The sequence below is a fragment of the Sus scrofa genome, chromosome 5 (genome assembly GCF_000003025.6).
Source record: "Sus scrofa isolate TJ Tabasco breed Duroc chromosome 5, Sscrofa11.1, whole genome shotgun sequence".
NCBI lineage: Eukaryota > Metazoa > Chordata > Mammalia > Artiodactyla > Suidae > Sus > Sus scrofa.
The window spans coordinates 42749634-42769976 of NC_010447.5; the positions used below are offsets into that span (position 1 = coordinate 42749634).

The following is a 20343-nucleotide window of genomic DNA, read 5'->3' on the forward strand; positions in this document are numbered from 1 at the left end:
ACTATAGTTAATATGTCAGATGAGTTTTCCTTCGTAATTATCATCAGAGAATCTCACTGACTTGCTATGATAAATGCAATCTTAATGTGAAAGCATAATTATGAAAATATCCTTCCATAGCCTTTTATTCCCAAGATTAGGAACAAGCAAATTTTCCCCTTATCTAGTCCAGTTATTCATGTGTTTTACCGAAGTCTATATCTTATTCTTCCCAAATATACACAGTAATTTAATTCTTGTCAGCATACGTCTATAATAATTAAGTACAGCTACTGTAGCTCTTTCTAAGTCTCTCATTCTGTGAACTATAAAGACATTTTCACTGACATATTTTATGCTGAGCTTGACAGTTTGCCTTTTATCTTTTATCATTTACCGTTTATTATGGCCTCAAAGAGTATATTGTTCCGGGTGTGATACTCTGGAATGGTTAAGGCTATTACCAGTCCTTGAGTAGTTTTCAGTCTAGAAGATCAAACAAAATTAGAGTCTACTAATATGTGACAATATATAATGTACATATGTATACTGTGGTACAAGATTTTAATTGCCTCATTCAATAAAGACTTTTTAGATGAGAGGTGGCATTTTAATGGCATTTATAGGATGATAACACTTTTTTAATGGAAAGCTGAAGAAAGGCCTCTTTAAGGTAGTATTTATATGGAGACTTAGAGGAAGTACGAGAGTGTTTTTGGTATCTGAAGCTGCAGAACAAGCCATGCCAGTGTTACTTAAGTGGCTTAACACATAGCCTGGCAGATTTTTTCCACAAAGGGCTAGATAGTAAATAGTTGAATATTGTGGGCTATACAGTTCAGCTCTGCTGCCACAGTGTAAAAGCAGCCACAGACAGTGCTTAAGTGGATGGGCGTGATTGTGTTCCAGTAAAATTGAGTTTGACCTAAGGGCTGTAGTCTTGTGATTTAAAACAACAAAATCACCATTTTGCTTACAGATCTGCAGTTTGAGTAGGATTTGGCAGGGCTGCCCTTCTTTGCTCTGCTGGTTCTTAGACTGGTTAGGAGCTGAGGACTGGGATTGTTTGAAGGCCCACTCTTCCCTCTGTGTCTTCTGGGCTGGGAACAGAGCTGGGGCTCTGCCTCTATGCCATCTCTCCAGCAAGGCAGCTTTGGATTAGCCACACTTACTCGTTGGCTCAGGTCGCCAATGGTGTGAGACCAGAGGTGGGGGCAGCTGCATTGCCTTTTTTATAAAGCCTTGCCTCAAAAGTCACTTATTGTCACTTGCTACTTCTGTTGCCTTTTTCTTGCCTAGGCCAGAGAGGGGTAAAACCATAGCCTCAGACCAAATATACCTGATTGCCTATCTTGTAAGTCAAGTTTTATTGGAACGAAGTCGTGTTCATTCCTTTGTGTTGTCTGCTGCTGCTTTCATCCTGTGATGGATGGTAGGGCTGATTGGAGTAGTTGTCTAATATTTATTTTTTTGTCCTTTTTTTTTTTTTTTTGCCTTTTCTAGGGCCCCTCCCATGGCATATGGAGGTTCCCAGGCTAGGGGTTTAATCAGAGCTGTAGCCACTGGCCTACGCCAGAGCCACAGCAACTCGGGATCCAAGCCATGTCTGCAACCTACACCACAGCTCACGGCAACACCAGATCCTTAACCCACTGAGCGAGGCCAGGGATCAAACCTGCGACTTATGGTTCCTAGTCGGATTCATTAACCACTGAGCCACGACGGGAACTCCTGTCTAGTATTTATTATCTGGCTCTTTACAAAACGAGTCTGTGAGGTCCTGGTGTCAGCAACCTGCCCAGGTTCTTGGTGGAAGAGTGGCAAGGTTCTTGAAAAGCACCTGGAACTAGAAATGTTTTTGAAATCATTTTTTAGAAAATACAACTAGCTACTGGTAATGAACCCTGCAGATATCTAGAGGAAGATAGTTCCAGCTGGAGGGAAGGCAGATTTTGGCAAGAGTTGTTAATTGTGTTCACCGAACAGCAGTGGGGCCAGTGTTGCTGAGCAGTGGAGTAGGTGAGCTGAAGAGCAGTGAAAGGTGATGTCGCTGGGGCCAAGTCATGTAGGGCCTCATGGGGGCCTTACAGTGTGAGGATTTCAGCTTCTAGTGAAGTGAGAGACCATTGGAGGGTTTTGAAAGATCTAATATTTTTAAGGATCACTTTAAATACTATATGGGGAGCAGGTTATGAGGTTCAGGGGCAAAAACGGGGAGACTTAAAGTTAGCAGGGTATTAAGTAGTCATCCAGGCAAGAGAAGAATGTCGTTTAGATTAGAGTAGTAAGAGTACAGATAGATGTAATTTGTTTCTGAATGTATTTTTTAAAATTTTTAAAATAATGTTATTCAAGTGTAGTTGATTTACAATGTCATGTTAATTTTTGGTTACAGAGTAACTCAGTTATACATATATATTCTTCTTTATATTCTTTCCCATTATTATTTCTCACAGGATATTGAATATAGTTCCCAGTGCTACCCAGTAGGACCTTGTTATTTATTTATCCTGTATAAAATAGTTTGCCCCTGCTAACCCCGCATTCCCAATCCTTCCCTCTCTCCCCAGCCCCCAGCAACCACGGTTTGTTCTCTGTATCTGTGAGGCTCTTTTTGTTTTGTATGTATGTTGATTTGTATCATATTTTATGGTTTGTTTTGTTTTGGCTATACCCACAGCATGCAAAATTCCCAGGCTAGGAATCGAACCCATACCACTGCTGTAACAGAGCCACAACAATGACAACACCAGATCCTTAGCCCGCTGAGTCGCAAGGGAACTCCTGTGTCACATTTTATTTATTTTTTTGTCTTTTTAGGGCTGCACCCATGACATACGGGTTCCCAGGCTAGGAGGTCAAGTCAGAGCTGTAGCCACCTGCCAACACCATAGCCAAAGCATTGCTGGATCTGAGCTGTGTCTGCAACCTACACCACAGCTCACAACAATGCTGGATCCTTAACCCACTGAACAAGGCCAGGGTTTGAACCCAGGTCCTCATGGATACTAGTTGGATTTGTTATCACTGAGCCATGACAGGAACTCCACTCCTGCGTCATTTTTTAGATTCCACATATAAGTGATATCATATGATGTTTGTCTTTCTCTTTCTGACTTACATCACTTAGTATGATAATCTCTAAGTCCATCCATATTGCTGCAAATGACATTATTTTATTCTTTTTAATGGCTAATATTCCCTCATACATATACACACACACACACCATGTCTTCTTTATCTCTTTATCCTTCAGTGGACATTTAGGTTGTTTCTAAGTCTTGGATATTGTGAGTAGTGTTGCTATGAACATTAGGGTGCGTGTATCTTTTCAAATTATAGTTTTGACTGGGTATATGCTTAGAAGTGGGATTTCTGGATCATATAGTAACTCTCTTTTTATTTTTTTTTTTTAAGGAACCTCCATACTGTTTTTCATAGTAGCTGCACCAATTTACATTCCCACCAACAGTGTAGGAGGGTTCCCTTTTCTCCACATCCTTTCCAGCATTTATTATTTGCAGTCTTTTCAGTGATGGCCATTCTGACAGTTTTGATTTACATTTGTTTCTGAATACATTTTTGAAGGTAGAACTGATGGTAACTGGTGGATTGGATAATGGGGTGAGAGAGAAAGAAAGGAGTCAGAGATGACTCCAAGGCTCTGAGCATTCCTGCTGCCTCCTTGAGATCCCTGTGAAAACCAACACTCTAAGCCAGAAAGTTGCTGTGCTAAGAGGCACATCTGTTTCTGTTCCTTTCCTGCTAAAAACCCTCAGAGGCTTCCCCATTTTCATCCCCAGACTCCTACCATGACTCACCAAGGCCCTTCGTGACTTCACCTCTCGTATCTCCTGCTGCCTCTCTCATCTCCCTCCTCCCCACCAACAATGAATGTGTTCAGTTCCTCAAAACCTCCTATTTTGTCTTCTGGGCTTGTGCACATGTCCTCTCTCTCTGCCTTCACTTTATCTCACTAACACCTATACATGTTACTCTCAGGTTTCCACTGGGACTGCCTTCATTTTTCCCTTGGTAGCTCTGTCTTTTCTCATTCGTGTCCTCCTGCTGTGTTTTTTCCATATTTTTCCTCCTGCTGTTATTTACCCTATCATAGCACTTCCCATACTTCACAGTTTATGATTGTCTAATCATCTGTCATCCTTGCTGGACTGGAAGCTCCAGAGGACCAGGAACCACTGTCTTTCTCACTGAGCCATCATAGTGCCCAGCTCGGAAAGGCACTTATAAGTGTTTGTTCACAGTTTGAATGAAGGACATGTAACTTTTAAGGTGAATTACATTTTCTTGGTAATGTGGGGATTTGCGAGAGCTTCTGAATTTCACACCAGATTGATTATTACCTCTGGAAAAAAAAGTGTAATGTATGGTAAAAGTATTTCTGTGCACAAAGTGTATTGTCATATAAAAGTCAGAATAATAGAAAAATTAATAATGATCATTATGTTAGGATAGTTGAATTACAAGTTCTGTTTTCCTTAGTATATTCAAATTTTCTGTACTTTGTTTTATTTAAAATATTTTAAAGAATTGATTTCTCTTTTCTTGTGCCTTTTAAGTATCTTAAATATAACACCTTTAACTCTGCATGTAATTTTATTCCCCAATTTGACCCATTCCTGGGTAGTTCCTAAGACCTAAAGCCTAATATCTGCTGGAAATAATCTAACATGTATTGTTTCTGTCCTTCTGCTTCAGTAAATAAAAATTCATTCCCTTTTCAAAGTTTATTTTTCTAAGGATAAAGTATCATATCGTTCAAAAGAGTGAGAATGATACTATTGCTTTTATTCTGTGCTTAACTTTTTTCCACTTATCAAATGAACTTTTACCTGTTTCTGTATTCCTCTGAAACATTATCATTACTCCAGAAATAGTCTTTAAGTATTAAATATTTGTAAAGTATCTTTGCATATTTTGTCTTCAAGTCACTGATGCATCAAATGTTGTAGATAAAGAAACTGAGGCTCAGAGAAGTTACGTGACTTGCTGAGGTCACAAGCTCAGATGAAGGTTCATAGACATTTTGTACAGGTTTGAAGTGGTTTGAGTGCTGCGTTTTGATGCTTCTCTTCTCCTTCCCCCACAGCTGTGCATGCCTAAAGGGCTATCTTTCAGAACACAAAATGACAATAAAGACCCTCAGTTCCACTCATTTATAATCACTCGGGAAGATGGTTCTCGTACCTACGGTTTTGTTCTCACTTTTTATGAAGAAGTTACAAGTAAGCAAATCTGCACAGCAATGCAGACGCTTTACCAGATGCACAACGCAGAGCATTACAGCAGCGTGTACGCCTCTTCCTCCTGCAGCATGGACTCGCTGGCGAGCAGCATTGACGAGGGAGATACAACGTCCCTTTTGAAACTCCAGCGCTACAACTCCTATGACATCAGCAGAGACACCCTGTATGTTTCCAAAAGCATATGTTTGATTACACCACTGCCTTTCATGCAGGCCTGCAAGAAATTCCTTATCCAGCTTTACAAGGCAGTTACCTCCCAGCAGCCACCACCCTTGCCGCTCGAGAGCTACATCCACAATATTCTCTATGAGGTGCCCCTTCCACCTCCAGGGAGATCACTGAAATTTTATGGTGTTTATGAACCCGTCATCTGCCAGAGGCCGGGACCCAGCGAGCTCCCCCTCTCTGATTACCCTCTCCGAGAGGCCTTCGAGCTTCTGGGGCTGGAGAACCTGGTGCAGGTGTTTACCTGTGTTCTCTTAGAGATGCAGATCCTTCTCTACTCACAAGGTAGGTCTGCCCTAGATTTTAGGTCTCTCCCAAAAAAGTACTTATGCTGCCAACTACTGTATTTCCATGGGGTGCGTTATCCATTCCAAATAATTAATGGTCAGAAGTCTTTTCTGTTTGGGTTAAAAAAGTGGGTTTGGATAGGACCAGAGACCGTGAGGTTACTTCTCTTTGGGGTGGCAGTGGCTGTGGAGAGAAAAAGGGAAGGAACTTAAAAGCATTAACATAGCCTACTTGAGTGTTTTTATATCTTAATGGACATAGATCCTTTTCCCTGATAATAATCATCATAAAAGAAACATACTTCTTTGTACAGTGAGAGTGAGAGAATCCCCTCACTACCAGGAACACAAAGCTTCTCTCTCTCTCTCTCTCTCTCTCTCTCTCTCTTTTTTTTTTTTTTTTTTTTTGGTACAGATTAGTAAAGGTCCACATCAAAACTCAGCTGGGGAGTTCCCGTCGTGGCGCAGTGGTTAACGAATCCGACTAGGAACCATGAGGTTGCGGGTTCGGTCCCTGCCCTTGCTCAGTGGGTTAATGATCCGGCGTTGCCGTGAGCTGTGGTGTAGGTTGCAGACGTGGCTCGGATCCCCCGTTGCTGTGGCTCTGGCGTAGGCCGGTGGCTACAGCTCTGATTCGACCCCTAGCCTGGGAACCTCCATGTGCCTCGGGGAGCGGCCCAAGAAATAGCAACAACAACAACAACAACAATAACAACAAAAGACAAAAAAAAAACAAACAAACAAACAAACAAAAAAACCTCAGCTGGTATTGGAAAGGGATAAATAACATTTTTGACCCTGCAGCTTCCTAAGGTGATCAACTTTGGATCTTTGCCTGTGGGTGGTTTCATGTAGTGAGAGAGGGGGCACAGATACGGGAAACACATGATTCTTCTAACAGTTCCACCAAAGTTATGTGGGTTTTTTGGTTTTGTTTTTAGTCCCAGAAGGAAGTTATCCTAGTGATACTTTGTATTCAAAAATTTCCCAAAGCATACTTAAGAAAATAACAAAATTTGGGTGTTATATTATCAGAGCATCTGTGATGACTAATATTGAACCTAGTAGACTGGAACACTGGTTCCAGTCTGAACACAAATTTGCAGAGGAAATAGAGATGTTGTGTCTGTTTTTTCTTTTACTGCCGCACCTGCTGCGTATATTAGTTCCCAGGCTAGGGGTCGAATAGGAGCTGCAGCTGCCGGCATACACCACAGCCACAGCAATGCCAGATCTGTGACACGTCTGTGATCTAGGCCACAGCTTACAGCAGTGTTGGACCCTTCACCCACTGAGTGAGTCCAGGGATGGAACCTACATCCTCATGTATACTAGTGGGGTTTGTTAACCACTGAGCCACGAAGGGAACTCCAGAAATGCTGTGTCTTAATGGATAGTGAATTGAAGGAAAATATAAAATGGTACCTGTGCATTGGTGGGTCTTTTGAAAACTGTGGCACAAATATTTGGGTTAGCATCTTGCTTACTTGTATTTAGGCTGGCAGAATTGGAGTGCAGTCTCCTGACTGCTGCTGTCAAGCTTATTTTACCAGTTTCCTTTTTTTCTTTTCTATTTTAAATTATAAATGAGACTGAGCCAAGTAGGCTATATTTGTACTTCCCCATCTTGTGTGTATGTTGACACTGTTTGTGTGTTGACAGCCCTTCACGAGGTTGTATTTTCTTCAGTTTATGCTGCATAATGTTCTGATAATGTGTTCCAGTGTCTCAATTTTTGTCGTCAGGAAGTTCTTTTCTAATGACTAAGCTAATTTCTTTCTTGTCCTCGTGCTCTCACTTTCTTGGTGCTGGCCATTACCTGCAGGTCTCCCTTATGTATGTGCAAGATTTAACATTAAGTAATTCTTTCTTCCTTTTCTACATTGTCCTTTCTTGCTTTTTTCCCTGAGGGGGGTAGGGGTTGGAGCTTAATACCGTCAGGTATATTAGCTTACTAGTAGAAAGGATTTTAGATCCTAGATTTCCAAGGGATCTTCCCAGTCACTTAGTTCAGTTTCCTAATGTTTTGCCTAGAGAAACCATTTGGGCCAGAAAGAATATTGGGTTTTGGAGTGATAACAATCATGATTTCAAATCTCTGTTCTGTCACTTGCTAACTGTAACCTTGGACAAGTTATATAATCCTCCTGAGTGTCAGTCAGTTCATCTTTATGGGGATGAGTTTCTTTCCCTCCTGTGTCTCACTGATTTATTGTGAAGGTTAAGTAAGAAAACCTGCACAAAATACTTCGGGAATAATTAGCTGATGAAATGATAGCCAATGTTATTGTAATTATTATGTTTTATTAGTCCTACCTAATCCTCTATAAATTATGCTCATCTTAGGTTGTGAAGGTCTGAGGTATTAATACATTTAAAGTGTAACTTTGTTAAACAGCCAAGGCATTTGTTTCATAGTTGAGAACTTAATTTATGTTCTCTTATATTGACTATCACGCTTTTTTAAGAAAAACACCCCTCATTATCATACTTCTTGTTTTGCATAGCACCGTTTGCTTCACTGCTTGTGGTTTTTGAGCTCTCATCTTTCTGCTTCGTTTTATTAGCTTATCCTATTTGGTTTATGGAGTCTATTGAAAAGTTGTAGTTGATTAATACCTACCTGTTTCTTTCAGTTTCAAATTAAGAAAACTAAGTATTTATGAGCATGTTTTTGTCCTCAAGTATTTTTTGATAACTTGGCCTTAATGCTGAGAACAAGAGCAAATCTGAGATTGTAGAATTTGTACTCAAATGAGTATTTTTTGGTAACTTGGTTCCCCTCCCCCTCCATTTAATCTTTTCAGCAGTGAATTAGTACTGTCTATATTTTTTGAAGAAGAAAATTGATGCTCAGGGATGCTTGATAACATGCCCAAGATCACAACTATTAGGTAATATGAGGCTGAGAACGGACTGGGATCAGTCTTTCTCCAGAGCACCTACCACATGTTAGCTGTATGGGACCCTGCACTTAACCTCTGCTTATCTGTCTCAGTATTTAGTTTTAAATTATAAACTCACCTCTGAGGGTCTTTTGTAAAGGCACCATGTTAAATAATTGCAGATTATCTGTGTAAATGCACATTTTAACAATGACAACGTCTTTCCCGTTAGAGAAAGACATTTCATTTAAATGAATGAAATGTGAGTCATTACACTCTAATGCCATTCTTCATTTTTCCTGACTCTGTAAAGGGTTTTAACAACATTTGATACTTCATTGCATGCTCACTGGTGCTGTAAAATTTAAAAACATTGCAAATCTTGAACAATTACCATGAGAACCCAGAGTGAATCAAAGTGGGTGGATTTTAGTGATGAAAATGTCTTTCTAGACTGAATTGAAATTCTGGCCCACAGCCTATTTAAACCTATCCAGTCTGTTACTTAGAGAGTGTGTACATCACAGTCACTTTGCAGTGGTAACTAGCTAGAAATTTTATGTAGAGAATGAACTGAGGAGGTAAAGGCTTTTTTCTAGGAGCCCAAATCAGAAAAGAGTGCTTTTCTTCAGTAGCCTAGAAATACTTGGAGCAAAACAGTGGGAAGATGGGAGTTTGATCATCTTTTCAAATGAGTAATAGAGGTATAAAAGATAAGGGAATTTAAATACTAATGTCTACTTTTGATTCCAATCATTATGGCCTCAGGAACATTTTGGGGCCTTGCTTACCCCCCTTGATTCTTCACAATGGAAGTAAGCAGTTACCCCCGCCCACAGTGCACTGCCTGCCTGTGAGCCTTCACTGTATTTCCTCTCCCTTCCCCTCCCTTTGTAGTTGTGCATGAATTAACCTCATCAGAAAGGAGAAGCTTCTTGAAGTTTTCTTGAAGAAGTTGGAAGCCTTCTAAACACAAATGGCTAGTGAAGCTCAACTAAACATTATAGTTTTGTTAGTTATGAAGCTTATGAATCATAAAAGCAAACATATTTTAACAGAAAGTGGGTTCCCATAACCTGTATCCTAAAGGCATTGGAATTTTAACAGCTTTGGACAGTATTTTTGTACTTTATTTTATGATGAACAAAAACTGAAGACGTTGTTCTCAATGAGTTTTCATTATATATTCAAGAAGCTAATCCTTGGGCGGTTATAGAAGTAGTATATATCTCCTAATTTGTGGCTGTTAATTTTCTTTTAGGGGTCTTTTGATGAATTAAGATATCTTTGATATTCATAAATTCCAATTTACCAATCTTTTAACTTATGACTTAACTTCTGTTCTATTTAAGAAATCCTTCTTAAATATCTTAATATAATCTAAGTCATTTATGACAGCCCACAGCCAATATAATATTCAGTGGAGAGAAGCTGAATGGTTTCCCACTAAAATCTGAAACAAGACAAGGATGCCTACTCTCACCACTTTTATTCAACATAGTATTGGAAGTCCTAGCCACAGCAGTCAGACCAATAAAAGAAATAAAAGGTATCCAGATTGTAAGAGGTAAAATTGGCACTCTATGCAGATGACACGATACTATATATATAGAAAACCTTAAAGACTCCACACAAAAACTACTCAAACTAATCAACGAATTCAGCAAAGTAGCAGGATACAAGATTAACATTCAGAAATCAGTTGCATTTTAAAATCTCACCAAAAAATTAAATACCTGGGAATAAACCTGACCGAGGAGGTGAAATAAGAACTATAAACTATTAATCAAGGAAATTAAAGAGGATTCAAAGAAATGGAAGTATATTCCATGCTCCTAAGATTGAAAGAATTAATATCATTAGAATGGCCATACTACCCAAAGTGATCTACAGATTTAATACAATCCCTATCATATTACCCATGACATTTTCATAGAACTAGAACAAACAATCCAAAAACTTATATGGAACTGTAAAATACCCAGAATTGCCAAAGAAATCCTGAGGAATAAAAAACAAGCAGGAGGCATAACTCTCCCAGACTTCAGACAGTATTACAAAGCTGCAGTAATCGAAGACAGTGTGGTACTGGTACAAAAACAGACATATGGACCAGTGGAACAGAATAGAGAACCCAGAAATAAACCCAGACACCTATGGTGAATTAATCTTTGACAAAGGAGGCATGAATATAAAATGGGAAAAAGTCTCTTCAGCAAGTGGTGCCAGGAAAACTGGCAGCTGCGTGTAAATCAATAAAACTAGAACACACCCTCACACTGTACATAAAAATAAACTCAATATGACTTAAAGACTTAAGCATAAGATAAGACACTCAATATGACTTAAAGACTTAAGCATAAGACAAGAACTGTTCTCCTAGAGGAGAACATAGGCAAAACATTCTCTGACACCAATATGTTTTCTTAGGTCAGTCTCCCAAGGCCATAGAAATAAAAACAAAAGTAAACTTATTGGCAGAAAACTAAAAATAGAATTACCATTTGATCCAGCAATCCCACTTCTGGGCGTCTATCCAGAGGAAACCATGACTTGAAAATATACATGCACTCCAATGTTCATTGCGGCACTATGTAATAGCCAAGACATGGAAGCAATGTAAATGTTCATTGACAAAGGAGTGGATAAAGAACATGTTGTACATGGAGTTCCCATTGTGGTGCAACAGAAACGAATCCGACTAGTATCTATGAGGTTGCAGGTTCAATCCCTGGCCTCACTCAGTGGGTCCAGGATCCAACGTTGCTGTGAGCTTTGGTGTAGGTCATAGATGCAGCTCAGATCCTGAGTTGCTATGGCTGTGGCATAGGCCAACAGCTGTAGCTCCTATTCAACCCCTAGCTGGGAAACTTCCATATGCTAAGGGTGTAGCCCTAAAAAGCAAAGAAAAGAAAAAGATGTGGTATGTATACACAATGGAATATTACTCAGCCATAAAAAGGAATGAATGAATGGCATTTGCAGCAACATGGTTGGATCTAGAAATTATCATTCTAAGTGAAGTTAGACAGTGAGACACAAACATCATATGCTATCACTTATATGTGGAATCTGAAAAAAGAATACAGTGATTTCCTTTGCTGAAGAAGACTTTGTAAAACTCACAGACTTTGAAAAACTTATGGTTACAAAAGGAGACAGGTTGTTGGGGGAGGAATGGGGTGAGGGTTTGGGCTGGAAATGCTGTAAAATTGGGTTGTGATGATTGTTGTACAACTATAAATATAATAAAATTCATTGAGTTAAAAAAATGAACATATGGGACCTTATCAAACTTAACAAGCTTTTGCACAGCAAAGGAAACCATTAAAAAAAAAAAAAAAAGACAACCTACAGAATTGGATAAAATAAGTTTCACACGATGCCACCAACAAGGGCTTAATCTCCAAAATATACAGACAACTCATATAAATCAACAGCAAAGAAACAAACAATCCAATTGAAAAATCGGCAGAAGACCTAAACAGACATTTCTCCAAAGAAGATATACAGATGTCCAACAGGCATATGAAAAAATGCCCCAAATCACTAATTACTAGAGAATGCAAATCAAATGAGATACTACCTCAAATTGGTCAGAATGGCTGTCGTTAATAAGTTTACAAATAAATGCTGGAGAGGGTGGAGAAAAGGGAACCTTCCTAAACTGTTGGTTCGAATTTAAATTGGATCAACCACTTTGGAAGACAGTATTGGAGGTACCTCAGAAAACTAAATATAGAACAACCATGTGGGAGTTCCCATCATGTCTCAGTGGAAATGAATCTGACTAGGAACCATGAGGTTGTGGGTTTGATCCCTGGCCTCACTCAGTGGGTTAAGGTTCCAGTGTTGGCTGTGAGCTGTGGTGTAGGTCAAAGACGTAGCTTGGATCTGGAGTTGCTGTGGCTGTGTTGTAGGCCGGCAGCTGTAGCTCCAATTCAACCCCTAGCATGGGAACTTCCATATGCCACAGATGCTGCCCTAAAAAAAGCAAAAACAACAACAACCATGTGATCCGGCAACCCCATTCCTGGGCATATATCCAGACAAAACTTTCTCACAAAAATGCATGCAGCCCTATGTTCATTGCAGCAGTATTCACAATAGCCAAGACATGGAAACAACTTAAATGTTCATCAACAGATAAATGGATTAAGAAGATGTGGTACATATACACAGTGGAATACTACTCAGTCATAAAAAAGAGTGAAATAATGCCATTTGTAGCAACACGGATGAAACTAGAGATTCTCATACTAAATGGAGTCAGAACAAGAAAGACAAATATTGTATCACTTATATTTGGAATCTAATATATGGATGAACCTATCTATAGAACAGAAACAAGCTCACAGACATGGAGAGCAGACTTATGGTTGCCAAGGGAGAGGGGGAGGGAATGAGATACACTGGGAGTTTGGGGTTAGTAGATGCAAACTATTGCATTTGGAGTGGATAAGCAATGATGAAACATGGTGGAAGATATTATGAGAAAAAGAATGTATATGTATAACTGGGTCCCTTTGCTGCACAGCAGAAATTGACAGAACATTGTAAATTAACTATACTAAAACAAATTTTTAAAAAAATCCTTTTCTATTCTGAGTTTGTAAAAATAGTCTGCATTTTTCTCCTAAATGTTTTAAAGTAACATTTAGCATTTAAGGCCTTAATCTGTAAGAAATAGATTTTTGTTTATGTTGTGAGAAAGAGATCAAGCTTGTTATTCTAGTCCTAGTTGTTGAATAGACCATTCATCTTCCCTCTAATCTGCAGTGCCACTCTGCCATATATAAATAGTAAATATTTCAGGGCTTTAAATTTATACTGCCAATTCTTCTGTCCCTGTAGTAAATCATGCTGTTGTAATTACATAGCTTTAAAGTAAGTTTCAGTATCTTATAGGACAGTTCTCTTCACTGCCTTCTTTTTATTGAAATTTCAGTGAATCCAGTTTGGGGACAGTTAAAATTTAGAATATTGAGCTTCCCCTCCATGAAAATGATATATCTCTTCATTTATTAGGGCCTTCTTTAATGTCTCTCAGTGAAGTTTTATAACAGTAAAGTAGATGGTAATGTGCAAGTAATGATGGTTTTTTTTTTCCCTTCTATTTCAAACTTGGTCACCTTTATTTATTTTTCTTGCCTTACAATACTAACTAGGCTCTCCAGTGCAGTATAGACTGGAATTGATGATAGCAAGCATCCTTGTCTTTTTCCTGATGTTAGAAAGAATTCCTTTAATGCTTCACTATTAGGTATAACATTTGCTGTATTGTTTTTGTAAATACTTTGTACCAGATTAAAGAAGTTTCCTTTTATTCCTCATTTGTTCAAAGTTTTTAAAAATCATGAATGTATGTTGTATTTTATTGAGTTCTATTTCTACATCAGGTAAGATGATCATATTTTTCTCTTTTTATTCATTTCAGTCTACCCTGATACTCCTGAGGCCAAACTTTTAAATATATGGCTTGATTTAATATGCTAATTTTTTTTTTTGACCTTTTTGTTTTTTTAGGGCCACACTCGAGGCATGTGGAAGTTCCCAGGCTAGGGGTGTAGGGGTAGAATTGGAGCTGTAGCTGCCGGCCTACACCACAGTACAGCAACACCAGATCTGAGCCACATCTGCGACCTATATATACCACATCTTAACAGCAACACCAGATCTTTGACCCACTGAGCTAGGCCAGGGATTGAACCCTCATCCTTATAGATACTGGTCAGGTTTGTTACTACTGAGCCACGATGGGAACTACTCTAATATTCGGATTAGAAATTTTACATCTATGTTTTTTATTTATTTGGCTTATTATTTTTATTCCTTATACTATCTTATCTGGGTTTTGGTATTAGATTATTCTACCTTCATAGAATGAGTTGGAAAGTGTTCCATTTTTCTCTCAAAGATAAAATGGAGAAGAATTCATGGAAGGTTGTAATTATTTGATCCATGACTGTTTGAGGGAACTTGTCTGTAAACTGTTTGGTCTTGTTGGGAAGATGTTAAGTACCAGTTTGGTGTCTTTAATGGTTTGGTTAGGTTTTCTATTTCTCCTCCCCCTTCTTCCTTTTACACCCCCTCTGTTATCGTCACCATCATCATCATCATTATCATCATCAACTGGAGACAAAGATCAAATTATTTTTATTATACCATAGGCTACCCCCTGGTCTTTGACCACAATTCCTTATAGCAAAAGGATCCTAACACTTAAAAGATGCTGGTACATTATTTGTCCCATCAGTCATTACTACTTAGTTCAGTTTATTGTCTGTGCTATGAATGTATCTCCCAGGGCAAGGCCACTGAGCTTTGCAGGCTTCTATTCCATCTTGTCAGGTTCCAAAAGCAGCAATATATGGCTTTCCCTTTCAAGGCATCTAGTATTATTGAGCTAAGAGACAGTATCATCTCTTGCTCTGAGCCTCTTTCAAGGTAATAATGTCATATGGGATTTCTCTTATTACATAATTCATTTATTCACTCCTTTACCCTCAGCTCCTATTCCTCCTTCTTTCCATTTTTTCCCAAAGTTTTCCACCTTTGGAAGGACATTAGGGTCCACCACACTGCTGGTTTAGATTGCAGGCAGTAAATACCTCCCCCTCAGTCCAGTACCATTCATATTAGGGTAAGGTTACAAAGGTACAGAACTAGAGGGCTGGTTTTATTACCTCTTGGCATTACAGCTGCATTCACTGTTACCCAGTTTTGCCAGAGGGGGTGAAGGCACAGGGTACCCCTCAGGCTCTTGGGAATTCTGACGTATAGTTTTAAAAATAGTTACAGTTTCTTGCTTGGGAATCATCCCCATCTCTGGCACTTGTAGCTGTAGTCCTGGTCCTGCATCAGGTAGGAAAAAAAAAGTTGAGGTGACATGGTCAAGAAAATAAAAAGCGTATTGTGGAGTTCTCATTGTGGTGCAGCAGAAGCAAATCTGACTAGTATCCATGAGGATGTGGGTTTGATCCCTGGCCTCGCTCAGTGGGTTAAGGATCCAGTGTTGCTGTGAGCTGTGGTGTAGCTAATAGATGCAGCTTGGATCTGTGCAGCTTGTTGCTGTGGCTGTGGTGTAGGCTGGCAGCTGTAGCTCCATTTCGACCCCTAGCCTGGGAACTAGCATATGACTTGGGTACGGACCTAAAAAGCAAAAAAAAAAAAAAAAAAAAAAACACCAAAGAAACCCAAAGCATACTGTTATACCAGCATCCTTCCTCCTTAGGAAGAGTTGTAGTCAGACCGGCATCCACCTCTATACCCCTCTTCCCAGATCCACCAGAAGAGCAAAGGTATCTGTCTAGTGGGGACTCTCCTGTAGGCCCCCGCATGGTGGGTATGTAAGTTAACCCTTGATGCCTTTATCTCATTCTTTTTTTAAATTTTTTGCTTTTGTTAGGGCCGCACCTGCAGCACATGGAGGTTCCCAGGGTAGGGGCTGAATTGGAGTTGCAGCTGCTGACCTATACCATAGCCACAACACAAGATCCCAACCACATCTCCTACCTACACCACAGCTCATGGCAACATCAGATCCTTAACCCACTGAGCGAGGCCAGGGATCAAATGCGCAACCTTGTGGTTCCTAGTCAGATTCGTTTCTGCTGTGCCACAATGGGAACTCCTATCTCATCCATTTTAGACAGCAAATGTTTCAACTGCCTGTTCTGATTCTCTATTAAACCAGTACTGTGAAAGGGTGATAAGCAACATCATATGTCCACTAGGCGTGGTATTGCTTCACTCCCTGTAGGACACTGTGCTGTGAAGTGTGTCATGTCCCTTAATCTGAAGCTTGGCCACCCACATTAGTGTAGTATCTTCTGTTCTGATCCACTGATAGTTTTTTAAACATTTGCATCTACAGCATCATATGCAAAGCCCGGTCTGAAGTGTCTGTTCCTGGTAGGAACCCTCTATAGTCCCCCCAACGCCCCATCCCACCAGGGCTACTGGCTTTATTCCAGTATAATCTACTTGTGTAGTAGGGCCTTCCCCTGGGGAATCTTCCCCATAGCCATCTGCCATCCCTGTCTCTCTTACTGGCAGATAAAACAGTTCTTGTTGTTAATTGGTGCCTCAGAGGGTATAAGAAACTTAGGTCTAGATTCCGCCCATCTGCATTGCTGCAGTTCCCCCGTCTCTACTCACTTCATGGACCCAGGTGGCCACTTCAAGGGAGTGTGCCAAAAGGTCCACTTGGTAGTTACAGTCACCTCTCAAAGCTGGAAGGAGGTTCTTCTGAAGGGAATCAACATGTCTTAATGTAATGTGGCCATAAATTCCTAGAGTGATTTCCATATGGCTGCACCATATACAGGCATCCTTTTAATAGTCCCATTTTCCATTGCTGTGAGTCAGTAAAAACCCAGGCATGTGGGCTTTTACAAATTTGTTCATTTCTTCCATCACTGCTAGGAAAACAACATGAACCCACTGAGCCCATCTGTATTTACCTTCTTGCATCAGAGTGGTGGCCATTCACCTTGGAACTGTGTCCATAAAGCAAGCAGCCCTTTGTTAGCTGTCCAGGTGACAGTAGAATCTGGCAGGAACTCACTCAGTTCCAGAGTCAGTCCTCTGGGAAAAGAGGCTCCTGATTGTGTCTCTTCCTTGCATTCTCGTAACAAGACCTATATAAACTATTTGCATTTTATTATGGAATTCTTCTGTCCATTGCCTTCCTCATTAGCATGTATTTCTGACATCACCCAAGACATCGTGGGTATTTTGGGTTTCAGTATTATGTCTTTCAATCATAGGGACAGTTTAGACTAGTCCAGTAGCAGGCTGGTAATTGACTCTCAAATGGAAATTCTCTAGTCCAACATCCCAATAGTTGTCACTGGGAGGCGCTTGCAGGCTTTTGCCATAAACCCCAGTCTGCTCCACACAGAGCTGCTATACAGTTTTTCTGCCAGACTGCAATTTCTTGTGTGGGCTCAGGCATTCTTACTTCCACTTAGCATGTCCAATTAATACTGCTTGGAGGGCCATTGACATTCCTTCTTTTTTATTTTGGGGGGAAGTATTCCCCACTTAGACATAATATCCATTCCCATAAACCATTCAGATAAGCCTATTTAAACATTCCAGTTTTTGCCCAAACTTCCACCTTAAACCAGTCAATCTCAACATTTTTCACGTTCTCTCAACTAATTGTAGTCTGTGTTAAGACTTCACCAAAGAGTTTTGGAATCACAGTATAGGGGGTCCTCTCTGAGCAAAGGAGTCCCAGAAACCTCTCTTCTCCATCCCCTGACCATTTTAGCCATCAGGGGTTTCAAGCAAAGAGACCCTGGTCCTTTTGTCAGTCTTTATCTTGATTAGTCTACCTTATTATTGCCCTGGGTGATTCATCTCTGGTTTCTCATTATAATCATTGCTTTCCCTGTGTCTTAAATTTTTCCAAACTGGAGTAAATAGACTCAACTTGTTCAAGCCCTTTAATGTAGGGGGACCAGCTGGGATATCTTTGATCTACCCATTCTCAGTGCTATATTAAGACCTATTTCAACCCCATCAATGTCTATCTTATTCATCCCATTTCTTAATAACCACCCACAGATTTCCATTGTACTGGGATGGGTCACTTGATACTCTCTTTTCCAATCCTATCAATGTTTGCTTTAGTCACCCAGTTTCTTAATAACTTTAAAAACATCCATCCTGCTGGGACAAGTCCCTTGACTCTTTCCTCTGCCTGTCCACATTTTCTTTTTAATTAATATAATGTTTTTTTATTAGCATCTCTTATGATTCATGAGGGGAAGCTGAGACAGGCTTCTTTGACTCTCAGGTTACATGGGTTGCTAATGCAAAAGGCGCCCACAGTATTTACCATGACCTGCATGGTGGGCACTTTCACTGTGAATGTCTTGATTTTCATAGTGCCAACCCACATGGATTGCATATGAATAATATCAGTGGCTTCATCTGTGGTGTCCAGTTGACATCTTTGAGGGGAGTTGGACAGTGTCCCTTCTTAGTGTAAACAGACTTTATAGTAACTTCTGTCCGGTCCACCAAGCTGGCTATTTCTCAGGAATAATCTGCTGTGTCATGGATAGCTATCCATGATTGTCCCATAGTTAGCTGTGGGTCTTGCATCAGCCCTGCGCCTCTGCAGCATTTAAAAATGAAGACACTGCTCCTAAATTTCTCTTGGCCCATTTTAGTAAAGCTTCTTGAGGAAGCTGGTGATACCGATCTACAAAACAAGATAGTTCCTTCATACCGAACCCCCTGGTGTCAGCAGTGTCTTGGTTTTGCCCTTCCCATCTCCAACATGGACTTTGATGACAGCAGTCTTAGAGTTACTTTTTGTTGTCCCTGATTAATTTTTCCCTTTGGGGGCAGCTTTAAAGCTAGTTGGCCCAGCATCAAAGTCTGAGCCAACCCTCTCTTTTATTTCATTTTAGCTACTATAGATAACAGTAATCACAGGATTGTATATTTCAATTTTTTCAAAATTGGTTTGCCATTGGAACAACTCCCCAGGAGTTGAATCCATCAGTAAGTTCCATGGATAACTTCTACTTTTAGTAATTTTTCTCAGCATAGCTGCTGCTCTGTACTGTGATTGATTGACCCTGTGGCCACCCAGGAATCAAAGGTTCCTTGTTCCTTGCTCTTTCGTCTTTTCTCTTCCCAGACCACATCTTCTGTGAGCTTGGGTCATTCTACTGAATCCCACATTTTCCCTTTCTTTCTTCCTTCCTTCCTTCATTTCTTTGTCTTTTTGTCTTTTTAGGGCCATACCTGTAGCATGTGGAGGATCCCAGGGAAGGGGTCTAATTGGAGCTGTAGCTGCCAGCCTACGCCAAAGCCACAGCAATGCCAGATCCGAGCCGAGTCTGCGGCCTACACCACAGCTCATGGCAACGCCAGATCCTTAACCCACTGAGCAAGGCCAGGGATCGAACCTGCAACCTCATGGGTCCTAGTCAGATTCGTTTCCTCTGCACCTGCATCATGACGGGAACTCCTGAATCCAACATTTTCTGACACCAAGTAAGAGCTGCTTTCCTTCCTGACATCTGTCAGCTCTGATATTGATGATTCAATTAACTTCTGACACCAACTACATGGAGTTAACATCAGACTCCACAGGTTTAAGGGTTTGGTCCTGCAAGTCTGCCCTCACTTCAAACACCAGCTACATTTCTGCCTAGCCAACTACGAATTCAGGGTCTCCCACGACACCCCTTTTAGGTTCCATAATTCACCATAACAACTCACAAAACTCAAGAAAGCACTTTACTTCTGTCACCATTTATTATAAAGGATACAACTCAGGAACAGCCAAATGGAAGAGACGTACAGGAGAAAGTATTGGGGGGGAGAGGGGAGACTGGGAGCTTCCTTGCCCCTCCAGGCACATCATCTTCCCAGTACCTCAGTGTGTTTACCAACCTGGAAGCACCACTCTTTCTTCTTAAATCAGTTTTTGTTCATTCCTGTTTTCTCTAGGAACAATTTTCTTAGCTTTCAGTTAAGAATAATATGTTAGGAGTTTGGGTTGTGGCTCAGTGGTTAAGAAATCTGTCTAGGAACTATGATGTTGCAGGTTCGATCCCTGACATCGCTCAGTAGGTTAAGGATCCGGTGTTGCCGTGAGACGTGGTGTAGGTTGCACACGTGGCTCAGATCCTGTGTTGCTGTGGTTCTGGCATAGGCCAGTGGCTACAG

The 20343-nt window shown here is 40.3% G+C and overlaps 1 protein-coding gene across 7 annotated transcripts in view; it reads left to right on the plus strand.

Moving 5' to 3' along the window:
• The window catches only part of DENND5B (DENN domain containing 5B), a 228305-nt gene that overhangs the window by 106958 nt on the left and 101004 nt on the right, over window positions 1-20343 (plus strand). For all 7 annotated transcript variants that reach the window (XM_021092091.1, XM_021092090.1, XM_021092092.1 and 4 more), the window contains one exon: window positions 5090-5756. In XM_021092091.1, coding sequence (XP_020947750.1) covers window positions 5090-5756 — 667 coding nt within the window. The remainder of the gene's footprint in view (window positions 1-5089; window positions 5757-20343) is intronic.